This window comes from Prionailurus bengalensis, chromosome C1, assembly GCF_016509475.1.
Source record: "Prionailurus bengalensis isolate Pbe53 chromosome C1, Fcat_Pben_1.1_paternal_pri, whole genome shotgun sequence".
NCBI lineage: Eukaryota > Metazoa > Chordata > Mammalia > Carnivora > Felidae > Prionailurus > Prionailurus bengalensis.
The window spans coordinates 44,622,427-44,649,311 of record NC_057345.1 but is presented as its reverse complement, the minus strand read 5'-3'; the positions used below and the strand labels follow the sequence as shown (position 1 = coordinate 44,649,311).

The 26,885-nt window shown below is 58.3% G+C and overlaps 1 protein-coding gene across 1 annotated transcript; it reads right to left on the bottom strand.

The window, feature by feature from the left end:
- Positions 1 to 14,593: 14,593 nt before the first annotated feature.
- On the bottom strand, positions 14,594 to 26,223 carry BSND (barttin CLCNK type accessory subunit beta). The gene is given in 5 exon segments (XM_043575082.1): positions 14,594 to 16,671; positions 16,674 to 16,783; positions 17,711 to 17,980; positions 19,678 to 19,772; positions 25,813 to 26,223. Coding segments are annotated over 5 exon segments (954 nt in total). The 5' UTR covers positions 25,990 to 26,223; the 3' UTR covers positions 14,594 to 16,369.
- Between the last annotated feature and the right edge of the window lie 662 nt (positions 26,224 to 26,885).

Below are 26,885 nucleotides of genomic sequence, written 5' to 3'. Positions count from 1 at the left end.
GAGTTGGAGTCTCGCCGACCTTTTTCTGCACGGTGCGGGGAGGGGTGCCCTGGGCCTGTGGCCTGGGGTTGCTCTTGGAACTTTGCACTGATGACGTGAATAAGGCCCCCCCCCCCCTTTAACGATGAGAGGTGACGGGTCTTCTGAGCCTTGTGTGGTTCTCTCCTCTGGATAGCCTGATCATTTTAGGGTTCATTTGCCAAACTCAGGCTGATGGCCTACGGACGTCTCCCCTGTAGCTTTTAGGCCTGCCAAGCGGTCCCAGCATAAATCACGTCCCTGGTCCAGGTGGGCTTCTCGCTAGACCCCAGGGGTCTCCGTCTCACTCCTGATGTCCTGTGTGTGTGCACATGGCTCCCCCTCCCCTGGGATGTTTGCTGCTCCACACTTGGCTCTTCCGTGGGCGCACACCCACTCCCCACACGCAGTGGCAGCCTACGCAAGACCCAAGGTGCTCCCTTCCCTCGGTCCTGGAGTGGCCACAGCGTGGAGATCTACCAAACCCACCCCTGGCCCCGCGCCCCCTTGGGCGAGAGAGGGGAGATCCATCTCTGCATAGCAGGGCGAGGTGCCTGTGGGCAGAGACCATTCCTCCCCGGCACGCAGGCTGTTCGCATCCGGCAGTAGTTAAACACCTTCTGTGATGCGCAATGGTCAGAAAATGCAGTCTGGGAGGATTTTTGTTTTGCAGGCAGATTCCCCTATCATCTATGATATGGGCTGCTTAGAGGTAGGCCTCGCTTAAGACCGCTGCCCTCCCCAACCTCACAGAGGCTGGGAATCAGGAATGCCACAGGGGCACCAGTTCCCAAAGAGGGGGCGCCCAGCCGCCTAGGGGACTCAGGGAAGGCAGATTTTATCCTACGACAGGCATATGTGCTCATGACTAACTCAGCCATTCCTCAAACTCATCAAGTGCCTCGTATAAACAGGGCATCATCCTGGACAAACTCAGACAAGGGTCCTGACCAAGCTGTTTTTATTTTACAAGTCGCCATATAATAAGTCCATAAAACCCAGAATAAATTTCTTCGAGTTATAAAAGCGAAACGGAGGTCTAGAAAAGCTTGCTGTAGAAAGACAGTAGAGACAGCTGTTTACAAACAGACCAAATAGAGGAATCTTGCTTGTTTGGGTGGGAGTGGGGGAGTGGAGGAGGGGAGCTGCCTTTCCCCACCACCCCTCAGAAGCCCCTCTTCCCCCACCCCCGGTCACAGTGAACCTGCCAGCGCCATTCACCCAGCGCTCTTTCCCGCCTCAGGTCTGAGTGCCCCTTGGGATCCTCACAAGGTTACCACAAAGATGGGGTGCCCAACCTGTGCAGTAAAAAAACGCTTGGCTTTACAGCCAGATGTGGTTTACGTCCGGGCCCTACCTCACTTCCTGGCCGCCCACCCCGCCTCTGGTTCCCAGTTTCTTCTTCCCCGAAGTGTGGGTGGCCGTATGCCCCACACAGGGTATGAGCGAGGGCTGGGTGAGATGGGGTGCGGGCCCCGCGGCCTCCTGTGCAAACTGCAAAGTCCGCGCTGGGGGATGCCTCCTGCAGGCCATGCTGGGCACACGGCCACCGCCACACCCGCGCGGGAAGAGGGCTGCTGGGAGAAACAAAGGCCCCGGGCGCCCCTCAAACACCTGGGACGGTCTCCTGCCTCTGGCTGGGTCTCTGGCACCGTTGCCGGTGGCTCAGGGGCGGGTACGTAGACCTAGGAATATCACCAACAGAAGCATCTCCCCAGGTGAGCCCTAGTGGCGGGACTGGGGGAGCCCGCAGGCCACCCAGCTGATGAAGATGCCTCTACCAAAGGAGCGAGGACCTGAAACAAGGTATCCCGGCCGCCGACCCATGGTTCGTTCTGGCCTCAAATGTCCTCATCTATCCCATGGGTAGAATAGACCCTGCCTTTGTCCCAGGGCTGTTCTGAAACCCTGGGAGAATGTGGGTGGAGAAACACGTCGGACGTCAGGAAACAGGGGCCAGACCTGGGGAAGCACCGCCCTGTCAACGCCTATCCAGCCTGCACCCCCATAGGTGCGGGAAACTGATCGGTTAATCAGGGAGCCCACGGGCTTCTCCAAAGCAGGCAGGTGAGGAGCCATCTCCCTGTTTCACACTCACTGCCCCTTCCAGCCCTCAAGTGCCCCCTGCCCACCCGTGGGAGGATGATCACCTCCTTCATGGAGCCCTCGGGGTCGTTCTGCCCACCTGTGTTGGCCCCCGGGAGCGGCAGGCAGGAAGCTGAGCGCAACTTGACCCGCATAAATAGCGGAAGGGCCGGCACCTGCACCCTGCTCACCCGGCCTTCCACTTAGCACAGGGCGATCGAGGCTGAGCGGTCACGTTCTCCTGGGTAGGGAGCCCACGTCCCCCCAAGTGCCAGCGCCACAGCTCCAGGAAGCTAGAAGTGTCTCCTGCCCCTTGGGGCCCAGGCTGAGGGGCGGGGGGGGGGGGGGGGGAAGAAGGGTGAAGGAGGAACCATCTCAAAGCTCAGCCAAGGCCTGGGACCACGGCTCCAGGCCTGGGTGGGGAGGCACTGGGACCCCTGGGACCCCTGCCCCCGCCCCGCAAAGACCAGCTTCGGCCAGTGGCCTCCTCACTGGCCCCGCCTCCTGCACCAACTCTTGGCTCCTCACCACACGGGTGTTGTCCCCTTCGTAGGTCCCCAGGATGTGGGAGGCCCAGGGTGGGGGAGGACGCCACAGCCAGTCAGCATCCAGCCTGCCTCGCAGGCCACGGTGACCTGCCAGGGCCCAGGGACAAAAGCAAACGTGTGTCCAGCAGCAGCACACGAGGAACCAGGCCTGCAGAGCACGGGTCCACCACGCCAATATCAAGCTCGTGTCCCCAGCCCTACGCCTCCTCCGGCCTTCCCTCTCCCAGTCAGCAGCAACGCCATCCGCCCAGGGGTCCCCGCAGCCCTCCCCGCACATCCAGCCCATCCGGTCTGCGGGCTCCTCCCTCAGGCTCCAGTGTGCTCCACACCCCGACCCTGCACAGAGGCCCCACTCCTTGGTCTGGACAGTCACAGTGGGTGTCCGCTTGTCTACAGCTGGTCTCCCTGCTCCTGCCCTGTCCCCTGAAGTCTTCCCCACGGCAAGAATGAACCTGTGCCAACCCGGGTCAGACACCCCATTTCCCTGAGAACACCCACACCCCGGGCTCAGAACCCTGACGGGCTCCCAGCTCATTCAGGCAAAATCCAAAGTCCTTACTGTGGCCCTCAGGCCCCATCTGACCTTGTCCTGTCCCCTCTCTGGTCCCCCTGACTCACTGGGTTCCCATCCCATGGGCCTCCTGTCTGCTCCTGTTGCCCCCCAGGCAGGCTCCCCATGTGAGAGTCTTCACCCTGGCTGTTCCCACTGCTGGAACGCTGTTCCCTACAATGTCCTCCACCTTCTGAGTGAGGCCTCTCCGAAACAACGCCCCCACCCGACATACCCTCCCCTGCTTGCTTCTCCTCCTTAGCACCTTTTAAGTGCTCTGTGTTACATTTTTGTTTACCGCCCTTCTCCCCCACGGAAATGGACACCCCAGGAAAGAAGGGCTAGTTGGGTCTGCATACCCAGCGCCCGGACAGTGCTGGGAACGCTGCAGTCCTTGCTCAATACAGGCTGAGCAATGGACCTGAGACAGTCCCTGCCCTCCAGAAATGCGTCATCCAGACCTCACACTCAGAGTCTTGTGCTTTTATCAGCCTCTTCAGAGTGCATTTTAAGAGCAGACTCCCCAAGGCTTCCCATTAAGAAGCTCCCGGTGGCTTTTTAAAGGGAAGAGAGGAGACAGCTGTTGATTGCTGTCTGAAGGCCTGTGCGGGCAGGCCTTGGGCCCCAGGCTGTGTGCGCTCGCTCTCTCTCTCTCTCTCTCTCTCTCTCTCTCTCTCTCTCTCTCTCTCCTTGCTTGCCTTGCTGGCCACTCCTCCACCTTCAGCACTCAGCTCATATGTCCCCTCCTCCGGGTCACAGCAGAGTCCTCTGTCCCCAGAATCCAGTGGGGCTCCTGGCCCTGAGTAGCATCCCAGCAGACTTGTTAAATGGATTAATCAAGGAAACGCAGGAGTACTGCATTTTGTTAGGCAGCACTTACGCATATTCTCTGCAGGGGGAGCCACGTGCCCAGATTGCAAGGCTCCCTAATAGGGGCAAAAGCACAAACTGGCCCAGCTACACATGCGCGCGCGCGCGCGCGCGCGCACACGCGCGCACACACACACACGCGCGCGCGTGCGCGCGCAGTTCACAGTGGGCCGGGGGTCACAGGTGCCCATAGCTGGGTCAGTGCCGAGCCTTAGCTGGAGGTTCTCTGTCACCTCTATTTTCTCACTGAAATAGGAAGCAGGGCGCCAGCTGGAAGGCAGGATGGGGGAGAAGGTTTGGAGGTTTGACGGGAAAGAAGGTCCGAGGTCGTCCTCCCGGGGCAAGGCACATCTCGCAGGGCTTAGGGGCGTGGGCTCCGGGGCAGGGCCATTCAATCTCCTCCGTGCTTCTGTGAAATGAAACAGAAAATGAAATAAGAGGGGACGGGTGAAGGGCTAGAATGTGTGGGTTTCGGGGGCAACCTCAAGGGCCCCCTGGAGGTCCGAGGCTGATCATTCAGGGAGGCCACAAAGCGTGCACGTGTCCTTGCGGCGTTCGGCCACGGGGGTGCGGGGGGGCAGAGCTGGCGGACAGCTGGGCGGAAGCAGAGCTGGGTTTTCGCCCACCTAGTACGGTACCTAGCGGGGCAAGGGCGCGGAGGGTGTGCGCTGGGGGTGGATGGAAGGCTGGCCCGGGAAGTTCCGGCTGGGTAGCAGGGAGACAGGTGAGGAAGCGAGAGGGAGCCAGACGTGAAGAGTTAGTTGGAGGCATCAGAGGGTGGTAGGTGTGGTGGGTGTGGGGGAAAGCGGGAGCTGGGAGTGAGCAAGAAAAAGAGAAAGTGGTGACCGGGAAAGGGGGGTGTCCGACACCTAAGCTCTGGAGGAGACACAGCCACGGGGAGCGACAAGGTTCTTGACCTTGCACGACAGAGGGAGCGGGGCTGAGGGAGGGTGGTGGCAAGGTCTTGCAGGGGAGGAAATGGGATTCCAGAGAGGGCTATCTGTGTGCGCCCTGGAGTCACCCAGCAGGAGAAGGTGACGGTGAGCTAGGCCTTCAGTACATAGGGATGCCACCTGACGACAGGAGCTTCCATGTTGACATTTATGGAGAACAGGACAGCGCTCTAGACGAGGCAGTGAGGAGCAAGGAGGACCCTTCCCCACCTCGGGCCCCAGGCTGTGGGAGAGGAGAAGGAGGCAGCAGTGACCTTGGGGGGGGGGGGGGGGAGGCAAGGGGACTCCAGGCAGAGCAAGAAGGGGAAGGAACGTTCCAAGAGGCATTTGAGGGCGAGAGGGCTGCTGCTGGCAAAGGGCCAGGATTTTGAGGGCAGGCACAGTGGCAGGTTTCAGGAAGGGAGGAAGGAAGGAACTAGGAGGAAGGGAAGGGATGGGCCCAGGGAAGAAGGCCCCTCAGGAGCAGTGGCGGTGCCCAGCTCGACCAGCAGAGGGCGCCCAGGACACAGCGTGAGAAGCCAGCGCCTCACCGCCCTGGCCAGGCAGAGCCCTACCGTGGCTGGTGGCTTGCTTCAGCTCCTGAGACCAGTCAAACCCTGGCCTGCCTTTGGCGAGCCCACAGGGAGGCAGTTAGGAGCACCGGCCTTATTGATGAGAGGCGGGAGGAGACGGTCACACAGGAAGAGATAGGTTAGGTGCTGTGGGAGCCCAGTTGATAGGCACTGGATCCAGGCAGGCTTCCTGGAGGAGGCAACTCAGGACTTGTGGTCCGGCTATAAAGAAGCGACAGGCAGCAGTGCAGGGCCCGGCTGGAGACATTGGGACTGGAGGCTGGTTTTTAATGTCTCCTGAGGTCCCCGTCCCGGGTGGGGGGGGGGGGTCCTGGAGGTTCTGAACAAAAGAAATTCATGGCCCGAGTGCCAGCCTCAGTAATGCTTTCACCTGTTCCCAAAGCCCCTGCTCAGGAGCGACACCAGACCCATCATGCCCTACGAGCCTCCACCCCTTCACCCCCCCCCCTCCCCAGGGGTGTCCCTCCATGCCAGTTCATGGAGAAAATGGGAGGCCAGTGACATGTATTCATACACCGCTTCTCCACACCAGTTCTCTCCCTGCAGGCTTAAAGGGAGGAGATGTCCAGCCGGTTGAGGGGCCCCATCCTTTCCCCCTGCCTCCTCCAGGAACCATCCTCCGACATCTCTCTGTCTCCACCTTGTGCACACCAAGGCTTGCGGTCCCCTTCTCCTGTCAGCCTCTGAGCACACGCAGATCTCTTCCACAGTAAGAATAAATAAAAACAAACAAAACAGACCCAAAGCCCCCCCCACCCCCGCCTCCATCACCGCACGTGTTCCAGGCACTGTTCTAGACCGTGGGGTTACATCAGTGCCCCAGACAGATAAACTCCTCCCCTCGTACAGCCCTCACTCCTGCGGAACGTAATACACAAAGACGTCAGTATGCGCCGTGGTAGAAGAGCTCGGGAGAAAGATGGAAAGGGGAGGGGTGGGAGAGCCGCCCCACTTCGAGGTAGGGTGGTCCAAGAGGATCCGGCCCCTGCCACTGTTCCCAGGGCTCACGCCACACCTCCTGCCCCACCCTCACCCCTGCACACTGAGCTGGGCTCAGTCCCCCAGTCCTGCTGTGCCCCTCCTCAAGAGTGCCCCAGGGACCACGTGTGTCCGAACTCTGGGGTGGGGACAGGGAACCGGTCTGTGGAAAGTGCAGACTCCCCCGACTGACCTGCCGTCTCTAGGGCGGGGCCCGGGAACCTGCATCTCACAAGCTCCCCAGGAGATTCTGAGGCAGCCCAAAAAGTGTGGGTTTGCTCCCTGGACACGTGGCAGTGCTCGAAGTGGCCCAGGCTGCCCCACTCCACCCCGCAGCCGCAGGCGGGTCCACTCTTCCCTTATGGAGCGCCCGCACATCTTTCTAGATGGCCTCAGGGCCGCCTCCTCCAGGCAGTACTCTCAGAAACAGACAGGCCTGGGAGGCCGATGAGACGGGACCCCAGGCTGGGCTCCAGGACAGGGTGCTAGTCCCAGCTTTGCCACTGAACCCACGGTGCGACCCAGAGCGAGTCACTGCCCCTCTCCGAGCCTCAGTGTGCTCATCCATAAAATGGTGACGGTAACTCCGACCTCTCCAAGGAGATGTGAGGCCAGATGAGGTGACAGTTCTGCCAATGCTTTATGTTCTCATGGCACAAGGGGAGGGGTCCATCACAGTGGACACCCGTGGAGGGGGCGGGGAATTGTTGGAGGGCAGTCGCATCCCTCCATACAAACAGCCCCTGTATCACCAGTTTGCATCCAGAAGACCCCAAGTGCTTGCACCCAATTTGCATCAACTGCCCCGGGGTCTGGGGCGCAAGGAGAGAATCGGCCAGCAGCCCCAAAGCCCCAGGCAAATGGGGGTGGGGACCGGGAGGAATGTGCCATGGCAGCTCCCAGCCACTGACCCCGTCACCCCCAGGCCAAAATATTTCCATCACCTCCCGGTCAGGGTGTTAATGATGCAGGGAAGGCAGCCATCTGAGCCCGCATGGCCAGAAGCCCTGAAATCCACAGGGCAGTTAACCACCTTGCCCCTCGCCCTCAGGCCTTGCATCGCAGGGGTGCGGAAACTGAGGCTGGGGAAGATCCCGCAGGGAATAAGGGGTAGGGTCTGGACACCCCACCTCAGGCAGGGAAGATAAAGGTGTTCCCCGGGGGAAGAGGTGGGATGGCATTGACTGGCATCCTGTTACTTTGATCGGAAAAACCGAGGCTCAGGCAGACGGTTTGAACATCACACTTCAGAAGACGAAGGAAGCAGAGAGAAGGAAGAGGCAGGAAAGGAAGCGAGAGAAGAAAACCGGAGTCACTGGGGACATCAAACTGTGCCAGACCGATTTACTTTTTCCAAAGGAAAAAGATGGAGAGGGTCATAGCTGATAATCCAGATTCCTCGGAGGAGTGAACACAGGCCTAAACTATCTGATGGTCCAGTCTGCCCCCGCCACCACCATCACCATCCCAGAAAGAAAAAAAAAAAAAACCCCCGCTGTCCCTAAGTGATCCCTGCCCCCTGGTAAATCTCTGCCCCCTGCTTCTCCTTCAGGGCGGGTTTTCTTTGATTCATCTCAGATGGCACTACCTGCCACCCTTGGGGCGAAGATCAAATTAGCTAACGTGTTCCCAAATCAGCAAACAGCATCACGCACACGGAAGAATGCTGGCTCTCCCAGGACAGCCCGTGTCCCCGCCCAGCACAGCGGTGACCCTGGGGACATTTGCCAAGTACAGAATCAACACCGGTCTCTGCTGGCTTCTTCCTCTTCTTTTCCCTGCTTTTCCCCAGGGTCACTTTCACAGAGATAATCCGGGTTTGTCCCCCCCTCGGTCTAAACCTGTGTTTGCAGCCAATACAGGTGCTGCCTGTCAGCCCCACCTTGCAGACCCCACGGCTGCCCCGTCTTCCTGGGCCCTGAGGCCCAGTGCGGCCTTCCTACTAGTCACCCAGTCACCTGCCCGGCCCCGCTGAGAACCTGCTTGGCTGGCAGACTGGCCAGCGGAGAAGGGTGAGGAGGGACGTGTCCTGTGGGAGCCGAGAGACGTGCCTAGGTCAGGAACACGGGGACACGGGGTCTGGCTTCAAAGCCCAGAGGGAGAGGTGGGGCCTTTGGGGGTGCTGGAGGGGCTGGCTGGGAGCGGGGGAGGACGGGAGGGCCACAGGGGGTGAGTCCCAGCCCCTTATAGCCACACCGGGGACCTTACTCGCTCCAGTTCTCACAGAACCTCAGGTTTGCATGTTTCCCTGGGACCATGGCATCTGCCCTGCCTCCCTCATAAGGTTGGAATAACACCCTGTTTCGGATGGGACCTTTGTAGGTCAAGTTCAGGGCCCTCGCTCCGTGCCGGAATCTGTTCTCCAGCATGCCCCCAGGCGGTCCATCGGCTTCCGTCAAATTCTCTGGTCAGATGGAGGTGAACGACTTCCTGGAAGCCCAGTATTTTATTTTTTTTTAAATACAGCTAGCATCACTGCTTATTTTCTGAGTGTAAAAATGTTATTTCTTGATCATTATTTACATGCTCCCTACACAAATTTCCTAAAGGAGAGTCCCATCACCCAGAGATGATCTCTTTTGAGTTTTTTTCTATTCACAGCTACACACAGGTGTATATGGGATCATATTCTTTTTTTTTTTTTTTAACGTTTATTTATTTTTGAGACAGAGAGAGACAGAGCATGAACAGGGGAGGGGCAGAGAGAGAGGGAGACACAGAATCGGAAACAGGCTCCAGGCTCTGAGCCCTCAGCACAGAGCCCGACGCGGGGCTCGAACTCACGGACCGCGAGATCGTGACCTGAGCCGAAGTCGGCCGCTTAACCGACTGAGCCACCCAGGCGCCCCTATATGGGATCATATTCTACATCTGTTGGGAATGAGTTCAAACTGCAAACACAGTGGCTGGAACAAATCAGGCTAAACTACCCCGCAGAGCTGGAACACCGGCGGTGGCTGACTTTGGTTCACCCCCTTACGGGCCCAAGCCAACGAATTTCTTTGCAGGTCTCATTAGCCAGGCTGGCGGTAGAGAATAGAATCGTCATGACTGGCTTCGGATCAATCAGAACTCATCGCCTGGGCATGGGCATGAGATTCCTCCATACAAAACCAAGGAAGGAGGGAATTACCAGTGTTTGCTGCGTCCCGCTTTACAATTTCTCTTTTTATTCATTTTATACCAAGAACTTCTTTCCACACCCATAAACATAGACTCGGGGGCATGGGGAGGAGATGGGAGATTGGAAAAAAGAAAAAAGAAAGGAGAGTGGTGGTCGCCAGGGGCTTGGAGGAGGGGACGTGGGGAGTTAGTGTCTCGTGGGTACAGGGTTTCAGTGGGGGTGATAAAAGCAGAGATGGCTGGGGCGCCTGGGTGGCTCAGTCAGTTGAGCCTCCAACTTCGGCTCAGGTCAGGCATGATCTCACCGTTCGTGGGTTCGAGCCCTGCGTCAGGCTCTCTGCTGTCAGCACAGAGCCCACTTCGGATCCTCTCTCTCTCTCTCTCTCTCTCTCAAAAATGGGTGCTGGGGATGGTTGCACGGCGGTGTAGACACCTTAACATCAGTGACTGTTCACTCAGAAAGCGTGAAGATAGCAAGTTTTATGTTGTGTGCCTTTTACCACAATAAAAAAAGAAAGAAAGAGTCATTGATGCAATAGGTATTTATTGAGGGCCTGTTGTGTCGCAAGGACTGAGTTAGGCACTGAGGACGCAGTGGTGAACCTAATAGGCGTCGTCCTTGCCTTCGGGGAGCTGAGGGTCTAATGAGGAAAGCGGAAAGTCACCAAAAGGATCCCCAAGTAAATGTGGTGGGACAGCTTTCGGGTAGGCTGGCCAGGAGAGGAGTGTGGCCCTGTGAGAGCAGGGGAAGTCCGCCAGAAGAGTCGCCATGTTTATACCGCCATGTTTCTATGTTGCACAGCCGTGGCTGATCAGCCAGTCTCCTGTTGCTGGACGTTGAGCAAGGCCACAGGTAACACGCTTCTGTAGGTCCGTCTCGGCACCCCTGATTAGTTCCTCAGCATGAGCTCCCGCGTGTGGCCTTGCAGAGCGCGGGGTGGGCGGTGCTGAGACGCTCCCCACCCGCCGCCTCGTTGACCCCCCGCCAGAGCCTGTGTCCTCTCCTTTCCCACCAGCAGTGTAAGAAGCAGCCCTGTCCCTCCACGCTCCGCTAACACCACCTGTCGTGACCCTCTTTACGAAATGGGCCCGATGTCCTGAGTAAAATACGGGTTCTTGGTGTTTCCGGTGGGCATTCCTTGGATCATTCCTGAAGCCGACCGTGTTTTTCCCTTTGTCTCTTTTCTGGGGTGGCAGATCTTTCCGGTGGCTGCCCTCTTTTTTCTTTCCCTGCCTGGTTGTTAGCTCTCTCTCTGTAAAGAACGGTAACCTCTGTCTGTCAGATGTGACTGCTCATTCTTTGCGCGGCTCCAAGTGTCCCAGGTCCACCTTCTACGGACACCGTAGCTTGTCCTGGTCAGTCCCGTCGGCCAGGCCTTCCGCACCTGCTCCAGGGAAGCATCCGCAGTCCACCTGATCGGGCCCCACCTACCCGCCCGTGTCCCCTGCAGCCTTTCTCATCCTATCCTAGGCTCCACGCACACCTACCCCTGGGCCAATTCCTGGAACGTGGTGGGGTGACTCGGGGCGCCCAGCCCTCGTTCCAGCCGGTCTCCCACTCCTTTCTTCCCTGGTGAACCCTTCAGGACTCAGCTCGGTTCGAGTTACCTCTCTGAGGAGCACTTGCAAACTCCCCAGGCGGGACCAGACCCCCACCGTGCTTCTCATGGGAGCGTGGGCCCCCCAGACGGGCACGGGTCAGATGCCTCTCTCTATCCCCAGGGCCTGGGACACGGGGTGACCTCAGGCAGGGGCTTGATGAGTGTCTGTAGCCAGAATAGATGGAGGAAGGAAGGAATAATGAAGTCTACCCCTACCCTTCCCTGCCCCCAGGCTGGCTGATCAGGCATCCGAGGCCTGCAGCTGCCCACCTACCCCCCCTGCTTCAAGTCTGCTCCTGTCCGGGTTTAAACGTGGAGGATGTGCAGGTGGCTTGGGAAATTTTCACCCTGTGGGACCCGATATCTGACCTGGGCACCTCCTGGGTCTCTTGGGCCCTCACTGCCCTTCCCTCCCCTAAGCAGTCTCTGAACTAGGCTGCCTTGGCCAGGACTCTGGTGTCTTCCACAGAAGATCCCGCCTCTAACGGAGGGTTCCCCGTTCTGCACGGCGGGGCTTGACGTCCGCCTTGGGGAATCTAGGAGACTGGATCCACCAAGCTTCAGTCCTGACCTGACATCCACCCAGGATTACCATCACTCTCCGACTGCCAATTGGTAAGCAGGACAGAGCGGATCCACACTGTGCAGACGAGGACACTGAGGCCCAGAGTGGGAAGGAAGGACTCGCTGACGTTGTTCAAGCACCTGCTGTGTGCCAGACACGTGATATCCCTTAATTCTCCATGATGTCCTCCCCATTGCGTAAATGTGGACACTGAGGCTCAGAGAGGGACGGCGACTTGTCCAAAGTCACACAGCAAGGAACTGGCAGAGGCTGAGTGCAAGTCCAGGGTGTGGGATTTTTTTTTAATTTTTTTTTTAAGGTTTTTTTGTTTTTGAGACAGAGAGAGACAGAGCATGAACGGAGGAGGGTCAGAGAGAGAGGGAGACACAGAATCCGAAACGGGCTCCAGGCTCTGAGCGGTCAGCACAGAGCCCGACGCGGGGCTCAAACTCACGGACCGTGAGATCATGACCTCAGCAGAAGTAGGATGCCCAACCGACTGAGCCACCCAGGCGCCCCCAGGGTGTGGGATTTAGAACAAACATGACGTAGGTGGGGCTGATGGATCTGTCCCCAGGGCAGTTGTGAGGACGAGTTGGGATAATAGGCACAAAGGCACCTGAAACAGTGTTTAAGGACTGTTAATAAAAGTGAAATCTTGTCTGTGTCCACCTAGTCACATGGCGAACAGGGACAGAAGCCCAGGGGAGGCTGCAACCTGCCCAAGGTCAAGGCAAGCCCAAGCTCACTACCCCCGGGACCACTTTCTTGTCCAGTTAAGGGCAGGGACTATCCCTCCAGGGCCTTTTCCTCCCCAGAGAGTGGAAACTTCCCAAGTCCCTCTGACCCGACTGGAGGGTGAAAAGAGCCAGAATTTCTGCCACGGTACATGGATCTGGAGCCTGGGGCTGAGGGCTGACATCCCCGGGCTCGCCAAGGCCTCCAGACCTGAAGGGCAGCCCACCCACCCCTGGACCATCATGAAGACCTCGCCCGCCCTCCTCCCAGTTCATCAACCAGGGAGAGGGGCCGTCCCAGAGGCCCATGTTCTTAGAGGAGACTGAAAGTCGCCAAGGCCAAGGGAACAGAGCGCGGCGATGGGATTTCAGGTGTAACAAGCCAGCGAGGCAAATCATGGACTTTGGGAAGGTCAGAGCCAAATGGAACGAGAGCCCCGCTGCCCCCTTGCTCGTCAAACTTTTTTTTTTTTTTTTTTTTTTTTTTTTTTTTTTAATTTTTTTTTTTTTTCAACGTTTATTTATTTTTGGGACAGAGAGAGACAGAGCATGAACGGGGGAAGGGCAGAGAGAGAGGGAGACACAGAATCGGAAACAGGCTCCAGGCTCTGAGCCATCAGCCCAGAGCCCGACGCGGGGCTCGAACTCACGGACCGCAAGATCGTGACCTGGCTGAAGTCGGACGCTTAACCGACTGCGCCACCCAGGCGCCCCCTCGTCAAACTTTTAAAAAAGCTGCAGACCCTTCCTTTCAAACGGGATCCACATCATGTTCTCCTCGGCACCCCCACGTCCCCATAGTCGTTGGCAAGCCCCCCACGGAGGACCCCCAGGCAGTGAGCCCTGAGGAAGAAGAGCCTGGCAGCCAGGAGCCAGCCCGGCCCTCACAGCTAGGCCTCCAAGTCCTGTTGAACATGAACAATTTCATGGAACATCGGCATCAGGCGAAGGCCGCTCTGTGCCCATGACGGTCAAGGCAAATCAAGGCCACCGCGTAACTGTGGCTGAGCCCAGGCAAGCAGGAACACACAACACACAACAGTGAGCACACACCCGCCTCTCGTGGCTGGTCCGTGAGCTCTGCCCATCTGCCAACGACCCAACGACAGCATTAGCTTGGGCCTAGCCTTCCCTCCTTCTAGATCGGACGGATTAATCAGAGGGTTAGTCCTGCTTCCCGCCAGTACCCGGTGTGGGGCAGAGCCCCACTTCCCCAGGCCCTCCCTCAAAACCCCTAACTCCTCAATAAGCTCTTTCTCACCCCCTCTGAGACATGGCTGCCTTGGGGTCTGTCGCCCTCACGGCCATAGTGAACCCAACTATTAACTATGCGTGAGCTCTGGGTGGGCTTCTCCCGCAGGGCACTGGCAGATGGATTCTATCAAACATCTAACTCTGCAAAAGTCAAAGGCAGGGGGCCATCTCACCTCCCTTTTGCACACGAGGAACATGAGGGCCCCAGAGGCGACCAGACTTGCCCGTTTGCAGAGCGGGGTGAATGCATAATTTATCCTTCAGCTGGGACAACTTTGATAGTGAAAGGGTCCACGAATAATAAGTGGGGACAGTGGGCATAGACCAGGACTGCCCAGTGCTGACTATGCATACGGGATCCCCATCACGCTGCAAGACATGGGGGGGACCCAGGACTGGCAAAGCCTGAGCCTTGCCATCTCTCTCTGCTGCCCCAACCTCCCCCCCCCCCCCCCCCCCGCCGTGCCACTCCCCGGGACAGGGTTAGGCTCTCTGCTGGCGGGCTCGGCAGCCAGAGGCTCTGGGTTCTCTAGGGAAGGCCCCGCAGTTGTGATTCAGGGGCACGGGCGGCTCCTGAGATTCTGTGCCACACAGCTGTCCCATATGGTCACCGCACCGCGGGTGGTGTTCACTTTCCAGAGAGTGCCCACGGTGCCCGCCGGGCACGATGCCTTATTCATCCCGCCCACAGAGGGGATGGGTGGTAGTTTCACATAAAAGAATTTGCAGGTGAAGGTGACCCCTTTAAACATCGAACACTTTATTTTAGCTGTTTGCCCAGACGCCCCTTCTGATGCAGGTCACCTGCTCCCCTGACGCTGCACCTTACTGTCCACTGTCTCAGGGCCGCTGGCGGGAGCATGCGATGGCAGAGGGATGTGCCCCGTGGCGCCCTTCACCATAGAGGCTTTCCTACTGGGTGGGGGTGGTAATGACCCAGAATGAAGGGGGAGGTGCGTCTCCAGGGGCGTGTACTCAGCACAGGGCGCGTCCCCCTCCCTCAGCCGAGACCCCCAACTCTAACCCGGAGGCCCCGGGTGCAAGTTCTGAGTGGGAAGCATTGTCACTGGCCTTCTCTCGGACGCTGCCACTGTCCATGCTGGGGCACACAGGCGTTGGCAGAGATCAGACTCATACAAGCATTACACCCGGGAGGCTGCGGGACCGTGATACCTTCGGGGGTTGCTCAGGTAGCCTGAGCTGGTCGTCGCTGCCTTCGATGGCCCCAGACGGTTGTGCGGCTGTCACTCTACTGCCCCCCGTGTGCCCACTGTCAACCCCTCGGCTCCCGCCTTGGCTTGCACTCTGCACTCTGTTCCTAACTTACAAGATGCCAAGCTCAGTAGATCGTAAGCTCTTGGCGGGCAAGAACCTTCTAGGTTCGTGTCTCTCTCCCCCTAAAGAGTCCGGCGTAGTGTCTGGGACACCGTAGGTGCTCCGTAAACACCACCGGAATCAAGCTGAATCGAGCCAGGAGGCTTCGTTTCACCCACAGTCCTAAGCCAACGCAGATGTAGTCTGCAGGGAAGGGGGTTTCTGTGGGGGCTTTCTGCCCTCCTTTGTGACTCCTGTGCATGCCATTTGGAGGTCTGAATGCCAGAGAATGAAGGGGTGGGGGGCTGAGAGCTCGGGGATGGTGATGGGGGCAACCCCCTGCAAAAGGCTCTGCTCAGGCTTGTAAGCCTTCAGTGACCACTGGCCAGAGCGCAGGAGATACTGAGGTGAGGAGAGTTAACGTGCTAGCCTCGAGCAGCCAGCCCTGCTCCGGTGGTAAGTGTTCGAGGCCCGAGGGTGGCACAGAGGAGCCAGAAGTAACTCGGTCCGGGAGGCGGTAACACCAGGCGAAGCTTTCAGAGGAGGGACATCTGTGCCGGGGTCTGAAGGCTGAGCATGAAGTTGCCAAGACATGCAAGGAAGCAAAGGGCACGCTGGTGGAGGGCACAGCTTGGGACGCGGTAGTGGGAGGGGGGCGTGGAACTAGAGAGAGGAGGTGTGGAGCGGGGCTGGCCAGGGGGAGGTCAGCAGAGGCGACTCATGGAAGGTTTTGGATCTGGGGCCGAGGGGGCCACAGGAGGGACATGGGCAGATGGCATGGTTCGCTCCGAATGGGGCGTGGGGCAGGATGGGGGGGTGGGGGGCGGGGAGCGGGATCGGGAACCCTGAGAGGCCTTCACAGAGGATCAGGGTAGCACCAAGTTGGGTCCTGCTCAGAGGCCAGCTTTGGGGGGAGGCAGAAAAGGCTCTTGAGGGCCCCAGCGGCAGCGAATCTTCTCAGTGAATCACAGCGTACCTTCAAAGCTTCACCACAGGAAACTAACAGCTGGAGAGCAACGGTCCACGGACAGCAAACATCCCCTCCCCATGCACTTCTTGGAGCCCCCAGAGTGCTCTCGGGTCCACTGTCTTGTGCAAACCTCCACACAGCCCCATTTGGCAGACAGGGGCATCGAGGCCCTGTGAGGTGGCATGGGGGTTAGCGGTGGTGCAGGGCTAGAACCCGGGGAGTGGTCCCATCTCAGCCCTGGGCGTCGGGCTCAAAGCCCAGCTCCTTGTCCGGAAGGGGGTCCCCAGGGCTGTCCGGCAGCCCATAGTACAAGTCTTCCCCTTCCTGCTCTGGCTCCTCTGTGCCTATGTCTGAAGGCTCCTCTTCCTCCTCCTTTGTCCTTTGGGACTGCTGCCCATAGCTGGACAGGGCGGTACCCCACCATTGCCGCTCTGGAGGTGCGTCCTCTGACGTGGGGGCGTCGATCAGGGCAAAGTCATGGAAGCGGTCCAGCGGGCACTTGCAGGCCCAGGGCTCCCCGGGCGGGGGTGAGGCTCGTCCTCCTCAGGCGGAGATGGGTTGAGGCTGCCTTCCTCATTGGAGCCCACATCCAGGTCATCTTGGAAGGAAGCCAGGGGTGCAGGGCCCTGGGGACAGGCCGGGAGGCTGCAGGAGCAAAGGCCGAGAGGGTGAGGGTAGCCCTGAGTCAGAGTGCCTGTGTCCAAATTCCAGCCACTGGCTGCAAGGCCCGGGGCAGGTGAGTTCACCTGTCTGGGCCTCAGTTTCCTCCCCTGTAAAGTGGGAGAAGTAATCGTACTCACTCCTAGGGTTGTCTCGGAGGATTACAGCGCATAGTGGGTGCAAAGCACTTTGCACAATGCCTGGCACATAGTAGGTGCTCAATAAATGGGCATTATTATGTCATTATCCACACTGAGTCCTTCCTCTGCCTCTCCAGCCACTCAGGGTTCACCTTCTGTTCCCTCGTCTGCCTCCCCCATTGGACAGGGAGCTCCTGAGGGGTGGGGGGCCTTCGGGGCGGGGGCAGGCAGTAGGTTCCAGCAATGGCAGTAGGATAAATGAATAAATGGACGCAGGAGAAGCCCAGTTCATAAACAGCCAGGGAAGGGCTGGGTGGGGAGCGCCCTGCCCGAGGTCCCAGAGCACCTCAGCAACAGAGCCCGCATTTGAACTCAGGTCCTCAGGCTCCCTGCCCCCAGGGGAACTCACAATGAGCATTCAGAGAGTTCAGGGGGCGGTGGTGGGCCTGACACTTGAAAGCACTGTCCCAGTTCTCACAACAACCCTCTGAGGTAGGAGTGATGATTCCCACATGGGGGAACTGAGGCCCAGGGGGATAAGAAGCTCGCCAAGGCTACGCAGCAGAGGAGCTGGGATTCGAACCCAGGCCCGGCCGGGCAGACACAAGCCCAGACTCATGTGTCTGCTACATCTGCTGCCTCTCAGGGTGTCCCCACCCCCATGCCCTCTCTGGTCCCAGATGTTCCCCCACCAGCCATCAGTGGCCCACAGCCCCTCCTCCTTCACCCCAGAACTGGGCAGCATCCCCACTCCTGCACTCCGTGCACTCACCCAAGCCTGCTCTCAGTCGGGCTTCTCTCTTCCCCGTCCTCATCTGAGCCCCTGTGGATGACCACCGCAGCCTCCATCCAGGCCTGAGCCTCACAAGGGCCACCTTCTCCTCCACCACTGGCTCCCAGCTGCGGCTGTCCCGGCTCAGGGGCCAGCAGGGGACGGGGGTCCTCATGGTAGCCCATGACCTTCATCTGGATGTGGCTGAAGTCAGGCAGACTCTGGTCATAGGCGGCTTCCTCCCACAGCCTGACGTATGGGGGCTGGGAGCTGGGTGGGGCACAGCAGACAGCGGAGACAGGACAGACAGGAAGGTGGGCAAAGGTCCACACAGGAGGAGACATCGGCGTTCCCCTCTCTTCCCCCGGCCCCCCTGTTCTGGACATCCGGTCTCCCCGGGTCTCCAAGAAGCCTTTGGGGGGGATGTAACTGTACCCAGTTCGTGGATGAGAACACTGAGGCCCAAGAAGGCGTGGCAGGGCTCAGACTCTCAGTCCAGTGCTCCTTTTACTCCACATCTCCAAAGGTAACCCCAGGAGTACAGTTGTGAGATGCACCCCAGTCCGCATTGGCTGAAAGCGGGCTGCATTTCAGACAGTGGGCTAAAGGCCCCTGCTTCCCATCCCATTTATTCCGAACACCACCTCGAAGCCCAGTGTTGTTCAGGTGAGGACAACAGCCCAGCTGTCGAGTGCTCCTTGCCTGCCAGGCTCCGTCAGGGAGCTCAGCTAATCCCCACCATAACTGGGAGCTGGGAGGCACTGTGACTTGAGCTGTGGGTGCCTCAGACAGCAGGTGGCAGAGCTGGGGCTCCAGCCATCACGTTCTCTATGCTGTCTGCAGCCCCTCCAGAAAGTGAGGTTCGGAGCCTAGCTCCCTCACCCAGGATCACACAGGTGAGCCCAGAACTCAGAGCAGCCTGAGCAGCAGCTCTGAGCAGTGGCCCTCCCTGTGGGACCGATCCCGAGGCTGACCCCTGCGCCCACCCAGGGTCTAGCCACCTCACTCCCCTGGGGACATTCGGTCACTCTGTGCGCCAGGAACAGAAAACACCATCCCTGCCTTCTTCCCTAGGCAACGCAGACAGTTCCAGGGCCCTGATCACACAGACCCTGGACGTGCAGCTTAGCATTCTGAGCACAGAGCCACAGCCTCCAGGGCTGGGGAGGGTGGCTGGTCCCACTCCCTCCCCAGGGTCTGGCCCATCACTGACTCCCTACGAGGTTTAAGGCCTGTGGTTGTCCTTTCTGAGCCTCAGTTTCCACATCTGTATAAAGGGCCCGCCCCCCCCCCCCCCCCCCCCCCCACTTCACAGGGTCTCTATGAGGACTGAAGGAAGTCACGAGTGCATTACCGGTTTAGCCTCTGGTGCAAAGGAAGTCGTTCCTACGAATGGTGACACACTTAGGGAGAGGGCCTACCACGCACCAGGTTCTGTTCTCAGCACTTTGCTTATATTATCTCACCTATCTCTCCCCGAAGCCCTAGGAGAGAGGTGCTATCAGTACCCCTATTTTGCAGGCAGGGCAAAGAGAGGTAAGTCGCTTTCCCCAAATCCCACACGGCTGTGCTTGGCCATCGACATGCCCCTTGTTTGCCGTCACAAGGCATAGTAGCCGTCACAGCTGTTTGGGATTCGGGGCCACACCTGTTCTTGATTTCTGGCCCCGCCTCTACGTCACTCCAAGACAGGGCAAAGTCCCTGAGCCTCAGTTTCCTCATCTGTAAAGTGGGAATAATAACGCCTACGTCGTAGAATTGAGAGTTCAGAACAATCCCCGATTATTAATAGCATGCTCTCAGTGCGTGAGGAGGCAAAGCGGGAACCTGCGGCAAAGCAGAGGAGACACCGCCCGCCCCTCCCACCCGGACTCCATCACTCTCCTCTGTAAGAGGAGGCTGGCCTGGCCTGAGGGGCTGCCGCTGCCCCCCACCCCCACCCCCACCCCCGAGGTCCTGGCACCTACCTCTTCATCTCGGAGGCGAGCCCATTCTCCAGCAGGCCCAGCGTCTTTGGGGACAGGTTGCCTTGGAAGTCAGAGTCAGCGGGTATGAAGGTGATCTGCGAGGCAAAGGAGAAAAGGCTTCTCTGCAGCTCCCCTGCCCATCCTGACCAGGGGGGCCCTCGCCCCGCTGCCCCGCCATGTGACAGGAGAGGGGCTGGCTCAGGACCCAGCAGCAGCAGGGGCGGCGGGAGAAGAGGGGGAGGGTGTTTGGATCTCTAGGCTTCTGCTCCCACCAGGATCTTCATTTCACCCAAAAGACATTTATTGAGCACCGCTGTGTGTCAAGCACGCTCCTTGGCCCTAGGGGGCAGCAGTGAGCAAATGAGACAAACATCCCTGCGCTGGAGGAGGTGGTGTCTTCTCGTTTCCCAGGGTCCTCGTCCAGTGCCCAGAATGTGCCTGGCACACAGTGGGTGCTTCATCCACATCTGGCCCGTGAGTGGAAAGCAGATCATTGTCATCGATTTCTGGGCACAGAGGCTGCGGCGGGGGAAGGGAAGGGAATGGCTGACGTTGCACCCACTAGTCCCTGTCCTTGAACTTTCAGGGATCAAGAGGTCTCTGCAGGTGCAGCACATGGGGTGGGTGCCTGGTGGCAGAGGGGAGGCAGGTCATAAGGGAGGCAGTGGGATGAGACAGAAGGAGCCCTGCTTTGGGGGATCCAGGAGACTGGGGAGATTCCTCCCTCGGGCAGCTCATCCCTCCTCTCAGAGCCTCTACGTGCTCCTCTGTAAAATGGGCTAGCCTCGAAGAGATATTTGCAGCGTTGTTCACAACAGCCGAAAGGTGGAAGCAACTCAAGTGCCCAACAACAGCTGAATAGATAAAATGCGGTACGTACATGCAGTGGAACATCATTCGGCCTTAAAAAGGGGGGAGGGTCTAACACAGGCTACGACACGGATGAACCTTGAAGAAATAAGCCAGTAACAGGGGCGCCATGGGTGGCTCAATCGGTTGAGCGTCCGACTTCAGCACGGGTCACGATCTCACGGTTTGTGAGTTCAAGCCCCACATCGGGCTCGCTGATGTCAGCCTGTCAGCACGGAGCCCACTTCGGATCCTCTATCCCCCTCTCCCTGCCCCTCCCCTGCTTGTGCTGTCTCAAAAATAAACATTAAAAAAAAAACAAGCCAGTAACAAAAAGACAAGTTCGGTACCAGTCCACTTGTATGAGGTGCCTTCAATAGTCACAGTCATAGAGACAGAGAGTAGAATGGCGGTTGCCACAGACTGGAGGGAGGGGGGTGGGGAGTTATTGTTTAACGGGCGTAATAGAGTTTCAGTTTTGCAAGATGAGAAGGGCTGTGGGGATCGGTTGCACAACAATGTGAATGTAATTAACACTACTTCAAAATGGTTAAGACAGCAAACTTCGTGCGATGTGTATCTTACCACCATGTTTGTTAAATGGGGCTAGCGAGACCCGTCTCCTGGGGTTGCTGTGCGGATTCCATGAGATAACGTATGAGGATTTCCCCAGAACAATGCTGGGCACATAGGGGCCGCTCGGTAAACCATAGTTTGATGCTACGGGGGATGAAGTTGTCTGGCCTCTCTGAGTCTGCTGTCCTCAACTGAAAATCCGTTCAACAAATATGTGATGAGACCCTACTGTAATATACGAGAGTCATGAATAGTCTCTCTCTTCCTACAGAGCGCGATGAGTAAAAGATACTTGTTTGCACCGCAAAAGCTCCCTCCTGCTGGGGAGCAGGGGATGATGGGTAGAGGGGTTCTTAGAACTCCTATGAGTGGTAAGCTTCCCCCCAAATGTCTAGAAATAAGGCAAGGGTCTTGGTATCTTCCACACCTACCAAGGATGCCCTGCACTTGCCAGCTGGCTCTGTACTTCTTAGAAGCTGCCCATTCCTCTATCTCATTACCTCATGGCTCAGTCACCACCTCCCTCCCTTCCTCCTCCTCCTCCTCTGCCTCCTCCTTCTCCTCCTCTTCATGAACAACACGATTAGCACCCCCACAATCACCACCACTACCATCATCTCTATCACTGTCACCATCATGTCACAACCACACCACCATCGTCACCGTCACCACCACCACCATCATCATCTCCATCAACATCATCAGTATATCCTTATCATCACCATCACCACCACCATCACCACCATCATCATCATCATCACCATCACCATCACCACCATCATCATCTCCATCAACATCATCTCCATCAACATCACCACCATCACCATCACCACCACCATCACCACCATCATCATCATTATCACCATCATCATCTCCATCAACATCATCACCTTCACCATCACCACCTCCACAGTCATAATCTCCATCAACATCATCAGTATATCCTTACCATCACCATCACCACCATCATCATCATTATCACCATCATCATCTCCATCAACATCACCACCATCACCATCACCACCGTCATCATCTCCATCAACATCACCACCATCACCACCATCATCATCATTATCACATCACCATCTCCATCAACATCATCTCCATCAACATCACCACCATCACCATCACCACCATCATCTCCATCAACACCACTATCTTCATCACGATTACCTTCATCATCATCATGATACACCATCACTACTATCAGCACAGTGGAAAGCCTGAGGGGGAAGGAAAGGCTGGAGCATGTTAGAACACAAGTCCTTTTAAGAGAGGGACAGGCAGAGTTGAAACTGGTGAGGGGATACCAGACTACGAGGACCCCAGAACATCAGACTAAGGAGTTCAGTCTTTACCCAGGAGCAATGGGAGCCCTGGAGGAGTCCTTGGCAGACGAGGACACGGGCAGATTTGTGTTCAGGCAGAGCAGTGAGCAGTCCCCAAAGGAAGGTGGCAGAGGGAGCGAGGGAGGCCCGTAGAGAGGACAGATTCATCAGCCACCAATCGGGGGCCTGGTCCCGGGCTCCAGTAGACCTGGCAGGAGAGGGGTTTGGGGGAACTGTGGGTAGAAACAGAGGCCAGACAGGGAGAGGCCCTGCTTTCTCTGCCAGCCCTTCCCTTCTCCCAGGAGCCCTGCCTCACCTCGGCCTACGGGCACAGCGTCCCTGCTGCCCCATCTACCCGATTTGCCCCAATTCCTCTGCCTCTGTCACGCCTGAGGTCCAGCCGACCACCACATCTGACCGAGTGTATTTCAGAAATCCCATGAGATAAGCTCAGGAGACGTGCCAGTGCTGTGCCCGGCCACAGCAGGCCCTGCACATGTGATGAATTAGTTCTTCTCGGTTCCTACAGGCTTGGGTTCAAATTCTGCCTCAGTCCAGGGGCCCACCATCTCTCGCCTGGACCGGTGAGGAGTAGTCCTCCTCCACTGGCCTGGTTGCCCCCCAACCTCCATCCTTTCAGATGTCAGCCTGGGAACTTTCCTGAACTGCGAGGCTAATCGTGTCCCCAGGCCCCGCGGAGCTGAGCCCTCTCCATCTCCACCTTCCTTCCGACCTTCCCCTTGCAGCGGTCATGTCGACCCACCCCCCCTGCCCTTTTACCTCGTGTCTTGGGTCACGCTGTTCCTCCTTCCTGGAAAGTCTCTCCCCACCTTCTCCGCCTGGTGGACTTCTACTTAACCTACAGAGGCCAGCTCGTCTTCTCCGTGAAGCCTGCTCTCTCCCCATCGGGCAGAAAATGGTCTCCCCCATGAGACCCCCAGCCCCTCAAGACAGGGACCGCTTCATTCACGTTACTCTCCTATCGTAACTGGCTGATTCCGTTCCCTTGTATCTGTGTTTGCTTCAACCCGGAAAATTCCCGTTCGTCGGGCACTGAGAGGCAGGGGAGAATGGGCACCGGCGTCTGCTGAGGGCCCCGACGGCCCAGGCCCTGAGACAATGTGGGAGGCGGGGGCCTCTCCTCCGGCGACACCTCCCCGGCCAACAACACACCTTCCTTCCCGGGCCTCGGTGTGCCGGCTCGCACAGCCTGCGTCTCTGAAACACACACCCACACAGCCCCGCACCGGTGCTCACACGCCTGCACACACGTTCAGAGGCCTGCCCAACGCCACACACGCCAATTCTGAGGACGAGAGTGCGATACGGGGCCCCCACATACAAGACCTCCCTGACTCCTCCCACTGGGCCACGCGAGGCTCCCGGAGGTGGGGGGCAGCCCCTGCCAAGGTCACAGAAGAGGGGCGTAGGGAGGAGGGAGTTGCCTCTAGGCCTGGTAGACACCAAAGCGGGTGCTGCCTCCACAGCAGCTGAACACGTGGATCTATCAACAGTTACTCATTAATACCCAGTAAGATTCCCTCTCCCCTCGCTCCCTCACTCCCCACCGCCACCTGGGCCCTCACCTGCCCCCCAGAGCCAACCTCGGGTAAAGGGGGAGAGGGCAGGAAGGACACCGCCCTCCACACCCCTGCTGTCCCCTTGCCGGGCCCCAGGATGCAGCCTCCTCTCTGGGAGGAGGGTGACAACGGAGGTGGTGACGCAGGTGGCAGGGGCCCCGAGGACCTCTTCTCCTGGTGACCTCCACTCAGGGCATTGCACAGACAGAGGCTGGTTGACTGTAAACTGCCTGGTGAATGACTACAAACCAGTCCAGACCGCCCCAGCACCAAACACAGTGACAGCCCGGGGCTGGCCCACAGAGGGGGCAGGGCTGGGGAGAGCCAGGTCCCAGCCCCCAGGAGCTTCCTCCCTCCCTCCCTCCTCCCCTGAACCCCTGAGCATAGCCACCCAGGTGGGAGGGAGGAGGGGGGTGCGGGTTGTGGGGGCTGCCTGGGGCCTGGAGCCCTACATGTCAGGACCCGCAGGGCCCTTCGATGCACCCCCTTTCCGGCACCCTCTGCCTGACACACGCGTTGTACAAATGAGGAAACTGAGGCTCAGCGAAGGAAGGGGTTTGCCCAGAGTCTTCCAGGCCGTTGGAGACAGAGCCCAAGTTAGAATCCATGCTTCTCTCCTTGTCTCCCTGGGTCTGTCTAACCAGCTGTGTGACCTTGGAAAAGTCACTCATCCTGCCTGGGCACTGACAGATCACAACGCCTGACATGCCCCACACATTGCTGGGGGGACCATTAACAGTGCGATTAGAAGCCCTTCTCCTAAATACAGCACCCTACAGTTTATAAAACATTCCTACATCCCATCTCTTCTCTGTTATTCATAATAACTCTGGGAGGCTGGGAGAAATAAAAGCTTGGGGCCCATTTTACAGATGAAAGAAACTGAGGTTCAGACACTCAAATGTCACACAGAAAGTTTGAGACAGAGCAGGAAGTAGAACTCAGGACTCCCAAACCAGTGCTCTTCTCATCATTAAGTCACTCATAAGGCTAGGAGTACATAAAACCGAAGAAGAGAGCACTGCCCAAGCCACACGGTCAAAGTTACCCCTGACCCACCCTAGAACTCTCAGCGGCTCTGGGACACAGGGATAGCCCTCGGAGGTGGACACACACATCTGAGCTCTAAGCCCCAACTTGGACACTTAGGGGCTGAGGGACCTCACTTCCTGAGCCCAGGGCCTCTCCACTCTAAAATGGAACTACAGGGGCACCTGGGTGGCTCAGTCGCTTAGGCCGCCAACTTGAGCTCAAGTCATGATCTCACGGTTCGTGGGTTCGAGCCCCGCGTCTGCACGTTGGCAAAGAGCCTGCTTGGGATTCTCTCTCTTTCCCCTTCTCTGGCCCCTTCTTTCTCCCTCTCTCTCTCTCTGCCCCTCCCTCCCTCCCTCCCACTCTCTCTCTCTCTCTCTCTCAAAAATCAATACATAAACTTAAAAGATAAGAGAATACGGAACTACAGACAGTACCAAAAAGCGCAGGATGAGGACAACCGCACTGTGCGTGCAGGGATGCCTGGCAGGCAGCAAACGCTCCTTAATATTGATGTCAAGCACATGATTGTGCGTGGGGTTTCACTGTGTCTCCCACAGGGCTCAGGGCTCCGGGTCCAGGGGGCTTCTGATCAATCCTGATGAGGAGGAAGGGATGGATGGATGGATGGATGCTCATGAGGGCAGAGGGAAGAAAAGAGAGTAAAACAGGGGAGGAGGAAAAGACCAGTGAAGGAGGGGGAACAGAGGCAGGGCCCCCAAGCTCCCTGGGCCCGGGCCCGCAGCCCATCTGAGGCCACCCCCACCTACCTTGGGGTAGCACTGGCACATGCTCCAGACGACGCCCCCGATCACCATGACGCAGCCCATGGCGTAGAAGGTGCCGTAGACCTGGGGCCGGTCGTGGCTCATGAGGAACGTGCCGAGGGCCAGCAGGAAGAGCCCCAGCACAATGAAGCCGATGCGGAAGGTCTTCTCATCAGCCATGGCTGCCTGGGGGGCCGGGGAACCAGGCACACACCCACACAGAGAAGGAGGGCGCTCCCGGACCACTGGGGACTGGGCTTCGGGTGGAAGGGAGGGCGGCTCCCTCCGGGTCCAGCTCCAGTCGGGGGCGCACGGCTCGTCCCGGCTGCAGGAGCTACGCTTCGATGGGCCCGGGCCGCCCCCCCACCTTGACTCCCTCTCGCCTTCCCTCTGGGCCCGGCCAGAGCCTGTGTGCGTGTGTGCGCTGTGAATCTGGGCGAGGGAGAACATGAGGGAGGGAGCAGGGGAGGTTTCAGGGGCTGGGCCCCGGCCAAGGCTTTGACATCACCTCATTTGCCTGCGTGGGGCTGAGCTGGGCTGGACGGGTGGCCCCACGCCATCCGGCCACGGGAAGCAGGGCACAAAGAGGCCCCGGCCGAAAGACGTTAGCAGGCCGCTGGACGATTCCAGAGCCCCACCGGCTAGCATTTGAGGGTCCTGAAGAACTCTGGACTCTTCAAGGTCGTGTGCCCCTCTGGGGTTCAGGAATAATGGCTCCTATTTGCTGGACGGCGCCTGCACGCATGACACTGTTCTAAACGTGCCACAGGTTTTAACCCAGTGAAGGGGATCCCGGGAGGCAACTACTCCTATCCCCATGCTACAAATGAGGACAGAGGGGTAAATCGCCCAAGGTCACACAGGCAGAGCAACTAGAATCTGAACCCAGAGGCTATGCACCCGGCGACCATGTGATATTGCCTAACTGTAGATGAAAATTTGCAGGGCGCGCTCTGGGGGCCAGGCTTGGGTTCTGGCTCCTCTATGGGGGGGGCGGACAGTATGCCCTTGATTAAATTACTTCTCTGTGTCTCACTTTTCCTCCTCTGTACGACGGGGATAATAACAGCACCTCC